Source organism: Megalobrama amblycephala, linkage group LG14 (assembly GCF_018812025.1).
Source record: "Megalobrama amblycephala isolate DHTTF-2021 linkage group LG14, ASM1881202v1, whole genome shotgun sequence".
Taxonomy (NCBI): domain Eukaryota; kingdom Metazoa; phylum Chordata; class Actinopteri; order Cypriniformes; family Xenocyprididae; genus Megalobrama; species Megalobrama amblycephala.
In genome coordinates this window covers 25,999,998-26,016,603 of record NC_063057.1, presented here as the reverse complement: position 1 = coordinate 26,016,603, position 16,606 = coordinate 25,999,998, and the positions used below count along the sequence as shown (strand labels likewise).

Here is a 16,606-nt window from a genome sequence, read left to right as displayed (position 1 = left end):
TAAATGGTCTCTCAGTCTAGTTCTGTAGGCTACACAATCATGGGGAAGACTGCTGACTTGACAGTTGTCCAAAAGAAGACCACTGACACCTTGTACAAGGGGGATAAGACACAAAAGGTCATTGCAAAAGAGGCTGGCTGTTCACAGAGCTCTGTGTCCAACCACATTAATAGAGAGGCGAAGGGAAGGAAAAGATGTGGTAGAAAAAAGTGTACAAGGAATAGGGATAACCGCACCCTGGAGAGGATTGTGAAACAAAACCCATTCAAAAATGTGGGGCAGATTCACAAAGAGTGGACTGCAGCTGGAGTCAGTGCTTCAAGAACCACTACGCACAGACGTATGCAAGACATGGGTTTCAGCTGTCGCATTCCTTGTGTCAAGCCACTCTTGAACAACAGACAGCGTCAGAAGCGTCTCGCCTGGGCTAAAGACAAAAAGGACTGGACTGCTGCTGAGTGGTCCAAAGTTATATTCTCTGATGAAAGTAAATTTTGCATTTCCTTTGGAAATCAGGGTCCCAGAGTCTGGAGGAAGAGAGGAGAGGCACACAATCCATGTTGCTTGAGGTCCAGTTTAAAGTTCCCACAGTCAGTGATGGTTTGGGGTGCCATGTCATCTGCTGGTGTCCACTGTGTTTTCTGAGGTCCAAGGTCAACGCAGCCATATAACAGGAAGTTTCAAGAGGCAAAACACTGATGCTTTTTTGGTAACAGCCACAATGTGGCGCTTCGGTAACGTGGCCGCCATTTTGCTGTGAAAATGCCAACTGGACCAAAGCACAGATATCAGAATCCATCACATCTTACACAGCCAAAATCGGCGAATCTCATTTTAAATTTCTCAAATTAAGTCATCAGTTTTATGACACCTACAGTAAACTATTACTATTATTAGTAACTATAACTCCACTAGGTCTAAAAATATATATTGTACGTTTTAATCCCCTGGGCCCTGGATCATGCTACAAACATAATGATCTTATAGAACATGAAGCATTGCCATGTCTGTTATCCTATAATTGCCACTTTTGAACACAGTGGCTGTTTTTTTGTTTACATAGTCTTGCTTTAACGGACATTAAGATAAGACAAAACTGCAAAAACAGTTTACATTGAAAACATTCAATGTTTATAATGCTTGTAATACTTGAACTTCAAAGAATTTCAACCCAAACTGACTGGGTTTCTAGAGAGCAAAGATTTTGTGAAAAAATAAGTGGAAGACTTAAACACAAAGTCTGTATTATAAACCGTTAAAAGGATTTGATGATCACTAGTGATTGTACGTTATTCTGTGTTGTCATCATTCAGGGTGGATTTCAGCTTTAATGTACGTTTTTTTAAAACAAAGCAGCTGATATTGCCATAGCAACAGCAAGAAGCTAGTGGACTGCCGAGTCGCTTTCACTGATTAAACACAATGTGTGTAGGAATGCACATGGAAACTAAAAACTTAGCAGAAATGAGGCTCTTTAGGACAAGGAATGAGGTATTTGCTTTACAGACACGCCTGTTTTGCACACGTCACTCAAACACAGGACCAGGAAACAGGAATCACATTTCCACAGTTTAGAGAAAGAGAAACTGAAGTGTAGTTGAGCTGTTGTGTGTTTGTGTCTCTGTATTCATGCTGTAAAATGGCAGAAGCCAGAATTTCTCAGGATGAGTTCCTGTGTCCAGTGTGTCTGGATCTCCTGAAGGATCCAGTGGCCATTCCCTGTGGACACAGTTACTGCAAGAGCTGTATTACAGGCTGCTGGGATCAGGAGGATCAGATGAGAGTCTACAGCTGCCCTCAGTGCAGACAGACCTTCAGTCCAAGACCTGCTTTAGCTAAAAACACCATGCTGGCTGAAGTGGTGGAGAAACTGAAGAAGATTAAACTTCCTGCTGACTGTTACGCTGGAGCTGGAGATGTGCAGTGTGATGTCTGTACTGGAAGAAAACACAAAGCCATCAAGTCCTGTCTGATGTGTCTGAACTCTTACTGTCAGAATCACCTTGAACAACATGAGAGTTGGTTTAAAGGAAAGAGACACAATCTGACTGATGCCACTGGACGACTGCAGGAGATGATCTGCCAGAAACACGACAAGATCCTTGAGGTTTTCTGCCGCACTGATCAGAAGTGTATATGTGTGCTGTGTATGGATGAACATAAAAACCACATTACTGTATCAGCTGCAGCACAGAGGACAGAGAAACAGGTATGAACTTAAAGAGGTCTCATAATGCTCATTTACAGGTTCATAATTTTGTGTATGGGGTCTAGTAGAATACATTTATTTCATTTAATGTCTGTTTTCACCCTCTATCTGAACACTGTTTTACAGGTGCTGGTCATATAATTAGAATATCATCAAAAAGTTGATTTATTTCACTAATTCCATTCAAAAAGTGAAACTTGTACATTATATTCATTCATTATATTCAGACTATAACATTCAGACTCATTATATTCAGACTATAATATATATATATATTATATTCAGACTGATATATTTCAAATGTTTATTTCTTTTAATTTTGATGATTATAACTGACAACTAAGGAAAATCCCAAATTCAGTATCTCAGAAAATTAGAATATTGTGAAAAGGTTCAATATTGAAGACACCTGGTGCCACACTCTAATCAGCTAATTAACTCAAAACACCTGCAAAGGCCTTTAAATGGTCTCTCAGTCTAGTTAGGCTACACAATCATGGGGAAGACTGCTGACTTGACAGTTGTCCAAAAGATGACCATTGACACCTTGCACAAGAAGGGTAAGACACAAAAGGTCATTGCAAAAGAGGCTGGCTGTTCACAGAGCTCTGTGTCCAAGCACCTTAATAGAGAGGCGAAGGGAAGGAAAATATGTGGTAGAAAAAAGTGTACAAGCAATAGGGATAACCACACCCTGGAGAGGATTGTGAAACAAAACCCATTCAAAAATGTGGGGCAGATTCACAAAGAGTGGACTGCAGCTGGAGTCAGTGCTTCAAGAACCACTACGCACAGACGTATGCAAGACATGGGTTTCAGCTGTCGCATTCCTTGTGTCAAACCACTCTTGAACAACAGATAGCGTCAGAAGCATCTCGCCTGGGCTAAAGACAAAACGGACTGGACTGCTGCTGAGTGGTCCAAAGTTATGTTCTCTGATGAAAGTAAATTTTGCATTTCCTTTCGAAATCAGGGTCCTAGAGTCTGGAGGAAGAGAGGAGAGGCACACAATCCACATTACTTGAGGTCCAGTGTAAAGTTTCCACAGTCAGTGATTGTTTGGGGTGCCATGTCACCTGCTGGTGTTGGTCCACTGTGTTTTCTGAGGTCCAAGGTCAACGCAGCCGTATACCAGGAAGTTTTAGAGCACTTCATGCTTCCTGCTGCTGACCAACTTTATGGAGATGCAGATTTCATTTTCCAACAGGACTTGACACCTGCACACAGTGCCAAAGCTACCAGTACCTGGTTTAAGGACCATGGTATCCCTGTTCTTAATTGGCCAGAAAACTCGCCTGACCTTAACCCCATAGAAAATCTATGGGGTATTGTGAAGAGGAAGATGCGATATGTCAGACCCAACAATGCAGAAGAGCTGAAGGCCACTATCAGAGCAACCTGGGCTCTCATAACACCTGAGCAGTGCCACAGACTGATCGACTCCATGCCACCCCGCATTGCTGCAGTAATACAGGAAAAAGGAGCCCCAACTAAGTATTGAGTGCTGTACATGCTCATACTTTTCATGTTTATACTTTTCAGTTGGCCAAGATTTCTAAAAATCCTTTCTTTGTATTGGTCTTAAGTAATATTATAATTTTCTGAGATACTGAATTTAGGATTTTACTTAGTTGTCAGTTATAATTATCAAAATTAAAAGAAATAAACATTTGAAATCTATCAGTCGATCATCAACCTCCGGCCTAGGGTGTCCTGGTGCCACGTGTACTGATGAACACCCTTATTTATTTATTTATTTATTTATTCAAGGATAGCCCCTTGAGATGATCCATCTCTTTTTCGAGGGGGTCCTAAAGCACAAGGATGGCTGTTACATGTACAACATCACAATACATCCCACATTATACAACAAACACATAACAATAACACATACCCAATAAATGATTAACAATTGTCCTGCTTAACACGTCCCCAAACCTGTTCCCTCAGAATCCTCACCTTTTAATGGTGACATAATCTCTTTTTCATTAGATTAAAGGGTTAGTTCACCCAAAAATGAAAATTATGTCATTAATGACTCACCCTCATGTCGTTCCAAACCCGTAAGACCTCGGTTCATCTTCGGAACACAGTTTAAGATATTTTAGATTTAGTCCAAAAGCTTTCTGTCCCTCCATTGAAAGTGTAGGTACGGTGCACTGTCCATGTCCAGAAAGGTAATAAAAACATCATCAAAGTAGTCCATGTGACATCAGTGGGTTAGTTAGAAGTTTTTGAAGCATCTAAAATACATTTTGGTCCAAAAATAACAAAAACTACTATTTTATTCAGCATTGTCTTCTCTTCCGGGTCTGTGTATATCCACAGTGACGCTGCTTCTTCTTCTTCTACGGTGGTTGGCATCCAGCTTATTGGTGCATTACCGCCCCCTTCTGCTCCGGACAGTGACGCTGATGACGTGTTATGTAGTGCGCCCGAGCTTCGTTTACAGTCTGAGGGAGACGCACGCTGTATTCAAGCTATTCTACATTGTTTGTATTTTGGTATTGCTATATTTTTTAAAATGGTGCGTAGGTGTGCATGTCGCGGATGTCCTAATTGCGTCACAGTCCGGAGCAGAAGGGGGCGGTAATGCACCAATAAGCTGGATGCCAACCGCCGTAGAAGAAGATGTAACGGTTTGTACAGTTATTAATCAATTTATGGGTGGAATATAGGGGTGTGACGAGACCCTTTTCCCACGAGACGAGACGAGACACGAGATTGGGTTCACGAGACGAGATTTTTATAGTATTTTTAAGAAATCCTCAATAATGAAATGTATGAAGGGAAAATAGTCTTTTATTCAACTGAAAGTCATAAAATGCAAAAATGTTGGTGCATTTTGAAATCAACCTGTAATGCATGTCATTTTACTTCTATTTTAACAAATTATTTGCAGTAAAACAACATGCAAACACTGCTAAATGTTTTTCCACAAAATCAACCAATTGTTTTCTGCCCTGTATAATTTCACATGAGAAATCTCACTGAACTTCTTTCTACAGATTGAACATAAATTAAACAGTATAAATAAAACAAACATATAAATAAAAAATTCAAATAACACTTTAAGTGTAAACAGTAAGTGTAACCTAACCATTACAAAAAAGTGCTCTCTCAAAACTAAAAGTGCAAACAGAAACTGACCAAATTGTTGTAGTTGTAGTTTTTCAAGCATGAAAAAGAGATGAAATGAACTACACAGATATGGTCATGTTCTTTTTCAAGAATATAAGCATGTCAACCATTTCTGGCAGCAGTTGAGGCCTTTGAGCAGTAACTATGTCCCCTGCAGTTGAAAAGACACGCTCACTTGGAACAGAGGTAGCAGGGACCGAAAGGTATGCTTTGGCAAGTGGAGACAGCAAAGGATATTTACAGCTGTTTTCTCTCCACCACTTCAGTGGGCAGCAACTGAGTGGGATAGAGGCCTCTCTTCTATAGAGATCAATTTCTGTCTCAATCCCTCTGCTGGACTGTTTTGTCTTAGAGAAAGAGTCCCCTAGTAGAGCCTCAAGTGCTGTCTTCTTGGAAGCAGGTTCTGTCTCTTCTGACTCAACTCCTTGAGCGCCCTCTCCCCGATCTGTGGGACAGTGAGATGCTGCCTCTTCTCTCCTCTCCTTGGCTGTGGTCTTTAAAAAGCAGAAACACTGGATTTAAACTTAAGCAGCAAAGCAGACCCCCTCTCCCTCTTAACACAAACACACTGATGATGTCATGTTTCTAACATGCACACAAACACTGCATGAATCCATTTTAAAAATTCTGTTGGTAATGAGGAACATAAATACTGGGGGAGAAAACACTTTTTTCACACACTTTCACACTCACAAAAAGAAGAAAGCAAATTGATTTATACCTGATTTTGCAGTTCCGTCTTTTTCTGTATCCTCAGGAAGACAGACTCACGTTGGTTATGGTCTAGCTGCGGTAGAGCCTGGAATCTTGGGTCCAGCGCAGTGCTTTCTAGCAGATAGTTGTATGCATCCCCACTGTATCTTCCTGAAATATTACTGAGGATTGCTCTCTTTGTTTCGGCCATGGCAAAGGAATCATCGTCATTTGGTGCCATGCTCTGTTCAATCATGCTCTTCAGTGGCACAATGAGAGATACTGTGGGGCTCTTCTCTTCACATAAGACTGTGGTGGCTGTTTTCAAAGGATTCAGCAGCTTCACAAGGTCTTCTGCATTAGTGATATCGCAGCTGTCCAGTGTATCAATGGTTCGTGCATTTTGTCTTATCTCAGGGCAGGTGAGAGCTGCTGATATGGCAGGTTGCTGCTCCAGGTAACGAACCAGCATATCCAATGTGCTGTTCCATCGCGTGGTAACGTCCATGATTAATTTGTGGGGTGGCAGTTGTAGCATCTGTTGCTTGGACATCAGTATCGCAGCAGCTGTTGAACTCTGGTGAAAAAAGCTGTTACGCGTCTCACCCGCCCAAGCAAACGAGTGACACGCGCAACACCGAGGCCAGCCTGAGTAGCCAGGTTTATCGTGTGCGCAAAGCACTTGATATGCGGCTCCAATCCTGCCTCACGCACAGCCACATCCATATTACGCGCATTGTCTGTCACAATAGCGATGCGATGGTTTGGTTTTTGAAGCTCCCAGTCAGTGATAGTTGCTTGTAAAACTTCAGCTATGTTTGCCCCTGTATGGGACTCAAAAAGTGGTCGAGTCTGCAGTACAAAGTTGACCATTTCCCAGTCACTATTGATTGTGTGGGCTGTAACCGTTATATAGCTCTGCGTACACCTAGAAGTCCAACCGTCAGCAGTAATAGCGATGCTTTCTGCCTCTTTAAGAGTCTGTACAACCTTGGCCTTGGACTCGTCGTATAGGTTTGGGACCACCGTGCGAGAAAAATGTGCACGTGACGGGATAGTGTACCTCGGTTCCAGTGTGTGGAGGAGTCGCCGAAATCCCAGATTTTCCACCACAGAAAAAGGCCTTAAATCAGCTGCAATGAAAACGCCGATGTCTCTCGTTATTGCCGTGGCTCTTGCACTTGACGGTGGAAGAGCTGCAAAGGGATTTAGCGTTGTTTGCCCTTTCAGTGTTCTCTTCTCAAGCGCGGATGGTTTTAATAGAGAGCCGTGGTTGGTCTGCATGTGTTTTTGCATAGTGCTCGTGTTAGCCGAGGTGTACGGCATAGTTTTCTTACAATGTTTACATATTGTTTGTGTCTTGTGTGTTATTCTTTCGCCGTTTATTATTTCTACAGGAAACCCAAAATGTTTCCACACAAACGATTTGAAAGTGACGGGGGCATCTTCAATACTAATTTCACCCTCACACGCCATCATGCTGATAGCACGACGAGACTACTTTTCACCTCGACGAGAAATCTCGTCACGTTTTAGTCTCGCGAGATCTCGTGCCACGAGATCTCGTCACACCCCTAGTGGAATATGAATATAATAATTCATAAAGCTTTATGAATTATTATGCACATACCGACCCAAGGGGGAATTAACCATATATGGTGAATTAATTACAACGAATTGTAATCAATTATATATATGATTAGTTCTGGTTTAATAATTATTTAGAGAAACTGTTCGTTTGTCCGGCAAACTATAGCTCCTCAGAATGTTATAAAAAGGAAGGTCTGTTCTCTGGCCACGAAAAAGACTTCCTATTCTAGCATCCAAACGTAAAGCAAGGATATAGGATCGAAATGTTAAAGTGACCTGGTCTTTGTTGAATGAGCAAGAGAACAAAGAGCATGGATATAATGTATTTAATATATGCAAACTACGACTACAGAGGTTATACGTCTAAATACAGAATATACAAATATATACAAAAAGGGAATGTAGAGACAGGAAAGGAAGGAAAGAGAGAAGGCAAATAGCAAAACCTAACAGTCCTTGAAAGCCAGCACAGAAATCAGTTTCATTATCTAAGATTCAGAAACGGTACTTGCATCAATGCTAAAAGCGTTCTGAACATTCCAAAGTTTATTGATTATCCTGATACGTGTGCATATGCTACAAAGAAGCAGCGTCACTGTGGATATACACAGACTCGGAAGAGAAGACAATGCTGAATAAAGTCGTATTTTTTGTTATTTTTCGACCAAAATGTATTTTAGATGCTTCAAAAACTTCTGACTAAGCCACTGATGTCACATGGACTACTTTGATGATGTTTTTATTACCTTTCTGGACATGGACAGTGCACCGTACCTACACTTTCAATGGAGGGACAGAAAGCTTTTGGACTAAATCTAAAATATCTTAAACTGTGTTCTGAAGATGAATGGAGGTCTTACGGGTGTGGAACGACATGAGGGTGAGTCATTAATGACATAATTTTCATTTTTGGGTGAACTAACCCTTTAACATTAAGTCACTGTCCTTTGTAAGATTTCACATAATTCATATTATGTTATTTGGCATAAATTAATATAACATATAAATACTTCTGAAACATATACAAGATAGACATTCATCTGTAGTAGGAATACCAAACATGGGAATAATAATATTAATAACATTTATAATATGGTACATCAATAGCAAGTGCAAGGCGTATTTAAATAGAAGTATAATGAAGATTTATACAGTTGTAGTGTCGTTATAGAACCAAGAGCAGGCAAGTTATTCCAATCTGACGGAGCCTTAAAGCAAAAGGCCTTCTTTCCAGTTTCTCTTTTAACTGAAGGAACTCAAAAGAAAGGAGATGTTAAATTTCTAAGAGCACGTGAAGACCTAAATGGTACCAGGTATTGTTTCAGATAATAAGGAAAATCATTATAAATGCACTTAAAGGTTAAGATTAACCAATGGAATGTTCTCCTTTCTTTCGGCTGCAGCCAATTAAGAGAGTTATACATTAAGCAGTGATGAGTGTTGTAATGACATTTTAAAACAAATCTGCATAGTGAGTTGGTTAATACAGTTATAGGTTTAAGACCTATAACTATATTGCATTTTGATAGATTACATCCCCATAATCAATTATTGGCAGAATAAGTTGCTGTACTATTCTTTTTCCTAATCGTTAGTGTAAAGCTTTTGATTGATCTGGCCCATAGGCACAAACGACAGTGAGAGACCTATCCCCGGCCCACAGGTGCAGGGAAGCGACCCTCTCGTTCACCAGGGTAAACTCCTAAACATGGCGGCTAAGCTGGGGGGCTATGAGCAAGCCCACACCGGCCCGCCACCTTTCACCGCGGGCACCTCCAGAGTAGTTTTGGCTGTTTGCCTTGGGAGACCCTACCAGGGGCATATAGCCCCCGACAACATAGCTCCTAGGATCATTCAGGCATTTAAATCCCTCCACCACGTTAAGGTGACGGTTTGAGGAGGGCCGTATGTCTTGGACACTTGGGTGAAGAGAGGAGTGGAGCTGTCAACTGATCACCACCTGGTGGTGAGTTGGATCCGATGGCGAGGAAGGAAGCTGGACAGACTTGGCAGACCCAAATGTACTGTGAGGGTCTGTTGGGAATGTTTGGCCGAGCCCCCTGACAGAGAGATCTTCAACTCCCACCTCCGGCAGAGCTTCAATCAGATCCCGAGGGAGGCTGGAGACATAGAGTCTGAGTGGACCATGTTCTCCGCCTCCATTGTCGACACGGTCGCTCGGAGCTGTGGCCGTAAGGTCTCTGGTGCCTGTCGTGGCAGCAATCCCCGAACCCAGTGGTGGACACCGGAAGTAAGGGATGCTGTCAAGCTGAAGAAGGAGTCCTATCGAGCCTGGCTGGCTTGTGGGACTCCTGAGGCAGCTGACGGGTACTGGCAGGCCAAGCGGACTGCAGCCCGGATAGTTGTGGAGGCAAAAACTTGGGTCTGGGAGGAGTTTGGTGAGGCCATGGAGAAGGACTATCGGTCGGCCTCGAGGAGATTCTGGCAAACCATCCGGTGCCTCAGGAGGGGGAAGCAGTGCCCTGCCAACACTGTTTACAGTGGGGGTGGGCAGCTTTTGACCTCAACTGGGGACATCGTTGGACGGTGGAAGGAATACTTCGAGGATCTCCTCAACCCCAACCCTCAACCCCTAAAAACATTTTCCCCGAATGTTTGAGTTAGAATAGTTCATATGAGCACACTTTTTAAAATAATGAGGCAGTAAATGCGGACTGAGTTTACCTGTTTGACGTGATGATGTTTAATCTCCCCAACAGCCTCTGTAGTCCCATTTAGCCACTTGTTAGCAGTCACCTTTTTCAAGTCATGATACATCTTCAAAAAATCACGAGTGGGGTAATACTGTTGTATTTTATGTTGTTGAATAAAATGTGAAAGTGTCTTGAGCTTGTGTTCTCCACAAACCTCATTTCAGCCATTTAAACAAAATCCCATTCAAAAAAAGACATTGATAGACATTGATCAAATAATGCTAACGCTTATGATTGAACCTATAAACTTACCCTACAAGATCTTTAACCCCTCAGTCTCACCACTTCACTGATACTGGATTCATATCTGTTTACTTGATGATTCATGTGATGTTTCTCCTGTTATTGGTTTGTCCTTTAGCACCAGCTGAAGGAGACACAGAGGTCATTCCAGCAGAAGATCCAGCAGAGAGAGAAAGCTCTTCAGCAGCTGAGAGAGGCTGTGGAGTCTCATAAGGTGAGTCTGGAGAAGAAGAGAAGTTTGAGAAGTCTCAGTCAGGACTCACTGAAGTCACTGTGTGATTGTGATGTGTGTCCTAACAGCGCTCTGCACAGACAGCAGTGGAGGACAGTGAGAGGATCTTCACTGAGCTCATCCACTCCATTGAGAGAAGCCGCTCTGAGGCCACACAGCGGATCAGAGATCAGGAAAAGACCGCAGTGAGTCAAGCTGAAGGGCGTCTGGAGCGTCTGGAGCAGGAGATCAATGATCTGAGGAGGAGAGGCGCTGAGCTGGAGCAGCTTTCACACACACAGGACCACATCCATTTCCTGCAGGTAACAGAGATCTAGGAGAACAGGATCATAGTGGACTTGAGCAAGAGACTCACAGAGAAACATTTCATCAGAGCAGAATGAGACGAAGTGTTGATCTGTGTGTTCAGTTATTATATAATCATCAGTCAGACTCTCATATGATCATCTCTAGAGAGAGACGCTCTTACAAATGCTTGGATTAAAGTGAAAAAAAATTCTTCTGAATTTTTTTTCAGGCCAAGTCTATTCCTTTAACTGTCACTTTATTTAAATAGTCGAGAGCAATAGTGTTTTAAGGGCTTTAACATTGCCAGTTTGCATATTTTAAAACCTATTTTAATCTATAAAAAATTATTTACCTTGACATTAATTACCAATATAACCAGCAGGTGGTGGCAGAGCAGCATTTATTTGTGCATATATTTGCCATTTCTTGTAATAGTTTTTCACTTAAATTTCACCTTTTGAATAAATAATAAACATTATAAAATAGCTAGGTTTAAAAATACATTTTGTCAATGTGAAGAATGATATACTCACAAAACTCACTCTCATGAAAAACAATAACTTTTCATGCGTAAGGGAACCCTGCATCGGCCCAAAAACGGAATCCGACACGCCCGGGCGAAGGTTAACGCGTGTATGCCTTTTCAGCGTCTCTGAATGTTCACTTAATTTAACTCGTTTAATCTGACTCCAATTTCAAATGATTATTACTCTTAGGTTGTGTTTCCAATTAGAAATTAATCATTTGTTATTTATTAATTTAGATATTTGATTATTCTGGGTATCTCTTATTTTCAGTTATTCTTTCATTATGGTGCCATTATCGCTTAGAGAATTTTGCATCAGCCGGCTGCGTTCTCACGAACATAAATTCGCCAGTTTATGATTCTTAGTCAGAGGGTGCAGAGTTTACTAATGCATTTGAGCCGAACCGCCACATGCTTGTTCATACAAAAATACAGTTTTCTTAGTCACGATACTGCAACTTGCTAAGTCAATAACAGACAAACTCAAAGAGTCCCATGATGTGCCCACATGCTCCTTTCATGGGGCTCTCTAGTTTGACCTGCCCTGACGCAGATTTACGGAAATAACAGACTCCGATAATCTACCGGTCATAATGATTTCAGAAGAATCCAGAGTAAATCAAATATAACATTTTATTTGTCAAGTAAAAATGGATCATGCCAATTACATTACAATTAGACAATTAGAAGCCAATTCAGAAATGTTAAATGCATAACATCGATTACTCAAAGAAATGCATATACACACAGTGAAGTGTGAATATCTTCAGACATTCACCCATCTCTGTATGGGGGTTCTGGTTACAGAAGGTCCCACCTGACTGCTTTGCACTTTACCTTTTATACCAGACCAGAACAAAAGGGTTGTAAATATTTACTACACCAACACCTGTTTTGGGGGAGAGAGGAATGGGTTTTCACAAAAGGCACCACCCAAAAGAGGACCGAATTTTCCTAAGTTTTCAATCTTCTTCATAATACCATTGACTGCTGTGAAATTGAGACCATTTTACCTATCGCACTGAGACAATTTAAATGATACCAAACATGAAAGGGAAAAACAATATATATACAAGTTACATTATACATGGAATATAAACTTTCAGTGACTTGAGGCAGGGGGAAGGAGAGTTTGTGTGTGTGTGTGTGTGTGGGGGGGGGGTTGCATACTGTAGATGTGTGGGGGCAAGGCGTTGACCTATGCTATTCTTTTAAGATCTTCTCTCCAGATACGCTTTATTGCAGGAAGCTTGACCTCAGTTTTCGTTTAGCAGGAAAATCAAGCCTTACACATGTGATTGACTTAAACAGAAAGCGATCACTGCACTTTGTAATCACAGCAGCTGTCAGTCAGAGCAGCGCAAGCTCAATGATTTCGGCACACTTGTAAAAACTCACATTTTATTCAATGAATCTAACTAAAGTGCACAATAAATATTTAATTTTTGATGTCTTTTTTCACACAACAGTGTTAGAATACTCCCCTAAATTCACTAGCAGAAAGGCAGCACACGGGCGCGGCTTAAGACAACTTTTATTTTATTTCACACACAGCACAGAGAAACGTCTTTCTATTAAACTGACCAAACTGCCTGTCAAGTGATAGACGAAACTGACAATGATTTTATATTTTTTTAAACAAATGAAAGGCAATGTGGATAAACATTCACAGCCACGATGTACAGAACACCACACAAAGATATAGAAGAAAACGAATAAAAACATTTTGGATCAATAAACCTTAAAATATATATAAAAATAACTGCAGAAAGGCCACACTGCAGATATACATTTCATATGTCGGCAAATCAAATTACATCGGCTAAACTGTCTGTGCAAGCAAGCTTTAACTCTACAGCGCAACATTGATGCACCAAAAAATTTAATTCATTTAATAAAAAAATGATATATATATATTTTTTTTTTAATCAAACATTAATTTACAGAATTGAATTAGAACAGAAATATGATCGAGTCAAACTGCAAAATGCCTGAAGTGCAGGGGAACATATAGGCTATTCAGAACACAAGCCACAAATAATTAAATTAGATAACCCAGAGTGATCAATAAATAAATTAAAATTAAAGAAATTATTAAAATAACGAAAGTATAGCCAGAATTGTCAACTTTGTCTTTTTAACTGCAGAGACAATAAACGCTGAACTGGAGTGGCAGTCTTTTTAGCTAAACATTCAAAAATCAAATTACATCCGTCTAAAATAGTTTGAAATCATTTGTAGCCTAGCTACCCTACCTGATTGAGAGAGAAAAATCCAGTCTTTCACGCGATCTGCCTGTGTCCGTTTGAGTCTTTTCAAATAGCGCGCTATAGTCAGCTCGTTGGCCGGCAGAAGCGCGCCGCAGTGTTTGTCATTGTTGAGTTACAGGACATTAGCTGTTGGCACAACTTGCATCATACGTTTTTTGGATCATCTTTTACCATTTCAAAGTGCATCCAATTGTACACTTTATCCCAGACATTGTTAAAGATTTAATCCCTGCCGCAAAGATGCTCCTCTGCCGGTCATGGATGATGGAAGTGAAACTTAAATCGGTCACAGGTTGGATTTATTCACGCACATTAAAAATATTTATTAAAAGCTTCTTTCTTTTCACATTTTTATTTATAGTATTAACATAATAGGCTGTATATTAACCTATTGGGAAAGAACCAGTATGTCTATGTAAAATCAGATATTGAGCACCCCCATATCTCTTCTCATAACACCTCTGCGACGATTCGACTGTGAGATTGGTAGTCGAATCAGGCTCCTCCTATCGAAGATTCGAATCGTCGACTATTCAGGGTCACCCCTACTCAAAATATTAGAATATTTCCTAAGATCAATCAAAAAATGGATTTTCAAAACAGAAAAGTTCAAGTTCTTTAAAGTATGTTCATTTGTGCACTCAATACTTGGTCGGCAGCACATATTACATCAAATGACTTGCTTCTGATGTCGTTTCTGTTTCAGAAGTGACTTGGTAGTCCTTTTCCTGAAGATGTCTGAGTGTGGTGACTCTTGATGCGCTGACTCCGGCTTCATTTGACTCATTGTGAAGCTCTCCCCAGTGTTTGAATAGGCTTTACTTGACAGTATTCTCAAGCTTGCGGTCATCCCTGTTGCTTGTGCACCTTTGCCTACCCAATTTCTTCCTTCTAGTCAACTTTGCATTTAATATGCTTTGATACATCACTCTGTAAACAGCCACCCCATTCAGTAATGACCTTCTGTGACTTACTCTCTTTGTGGAGGGTGTCAATGATTGTCTCCTGGACCATTGCCAAGTAAGCAGTCTTCCCCATTAGTGTGGTTTCAAAGAACAAGACATACCCGGAATTTATACTGTAGGGATGGTCATTTAATGAAACTCACATGTAAATATTCTAATATTTTGAGATACTGGATTTTGGATTTTCATTGGCTGTACGCTCTAATCAACACATTTAAAAAAAAAAAAAAAAAACTTTTGAAATGTTTTACTTTACATGTAGGGAATCTAGAATAAATGAAAGTTTCATTTTTTAAAATAATTTACAATAAAAAAATGAACTTTTTCACAATATTCTAATTATATGACCAGCACCTGTATATTAGCAATGCTTCAGCATATTTAACGCTTTGAATAGAGTTACTAAAGATCAACAAGAACTGCTCAAATCTGACAGTAGTGCAGGTTATTGGCTGAAGTGTGGAGGTGATGAGCTTTGATTTCTGTTTTCTGTAGAGTTTCCAGTCTCTCTCAGCTCCTCCTGAATCTACAGAAGTAAATGATGATCCCTTCAGTTCTCTCTCCTCTTTTGATATTTTGAGAGAATCTGTCCTTCAGCTGAGAGACAAACTGGAGGATTTCTGCAAAGAGGAGCTCAAGAAGATCTCTGACAGAGGTAAAGTCCTGGAGATTCATCTGCTCTCAGAAATGATCCTCCATCATCTCATATCATGTAGAAGATCATATTAGAATTGTCTTAGGAACGGATGCAGGGATGATTTTCTCTTGACATGATAATCACACTCTTCATGTCTGTTGATTTCCACAGTCACTTTCACCAAGATTGCTCCCAGGACCAGGAATGATTTCCTACAATGTAAGTCACTAAGGAAACAAGCAGAAAAACTCACTGAGTGTGTTCATGTTCTTCCTGTAGAAGGAGAAAGAAAACATGACAGAAGAGTTTTTTAGTTGATCACATAAATGATGGTTTGCACAGGATATCTGGTAAACTGTACCGACACACTGATGAAATATTGAACATGAAGAGTTCAGATACATTAAAAGATTCCTGATTGTGATGTGTTTTATCTCCATCAGATTCCCATCAGTTCACTCTGGATCCAGACACAGTGAATAAACTCCTCCGTCTGTCTGAGAGGAACAGAGTGGCTACATTCACTAACACAGAGCAGTCGTATCCTGATCATCCAGACAGATTTGATGATGTGTGGCAGGTGTTGTGTAGAGAGAGTGTGTGTGGACGCTGTTACTGGGAGATTGAGTGGAGTGGACTTGTGTATATATCAGTGTCATATAAGAGCATCAGCAGGAAGGGACGGGGAAAAGAGTGTGTGTTTGGATCTAATGATCAGTCTTGGCATTTGTTCTGCTCTTCCTCCAGATACTCATTCAGACACAATAACGTAGAGACTAAACTCCCTGTAAAGCCCATCATCAACAGTAGAATAGGAGTGAATGAGGAGAATCACTATAGAGTAGGAGTGTATGTGGATCACAGTGCAGAAACTCTGTCCTTCTACAGCGTCTCTGGAGACACAATGAGTCTCATCCACACAGTCCATACCAAATTCACTCAACCGCTCTATCCTGGGTTTTGGGTTGGTGCTGGATCATCAGTGAAACTGTGATGATGAATCAGAATAGACTGTAGAGAGATTCTACCCATAATACTTTGAGCTCATGATGAATCAGTAACAGTGAGATGTTATAGAGTCTCTTATTTTCTCTTCAT

General features: G+C 40.7%; 1 protein-coding gene across 1 annotated transcript in view; it reads left to right on the top strand.

Annotated features, from left to right (window-relative positions):
• The first annotated feature begins 1,520 nt into the window (after positions 1 to 1,520).
• The window catches only part of LOC125246290 (tripartite motif-containing protein 16-like), a 48,354-nt gene continuing 33,268 nt past the window's right edge, over positions 1,521 to 16,606 (top strand). Inside the window, exon 1 of the mRNA XM_048157234.1 lies at positions 1,521 to 2,209. Within this exon, the coding sequence (XP_048013191.1) occupies positions 1,640 to 2,209 (570 nt within the window). The 5' untranslated portion in view covers positions 1,521 to 1,639. The remainder of the gene's footprint in view (positions 2,210 to 16,606) is intronic.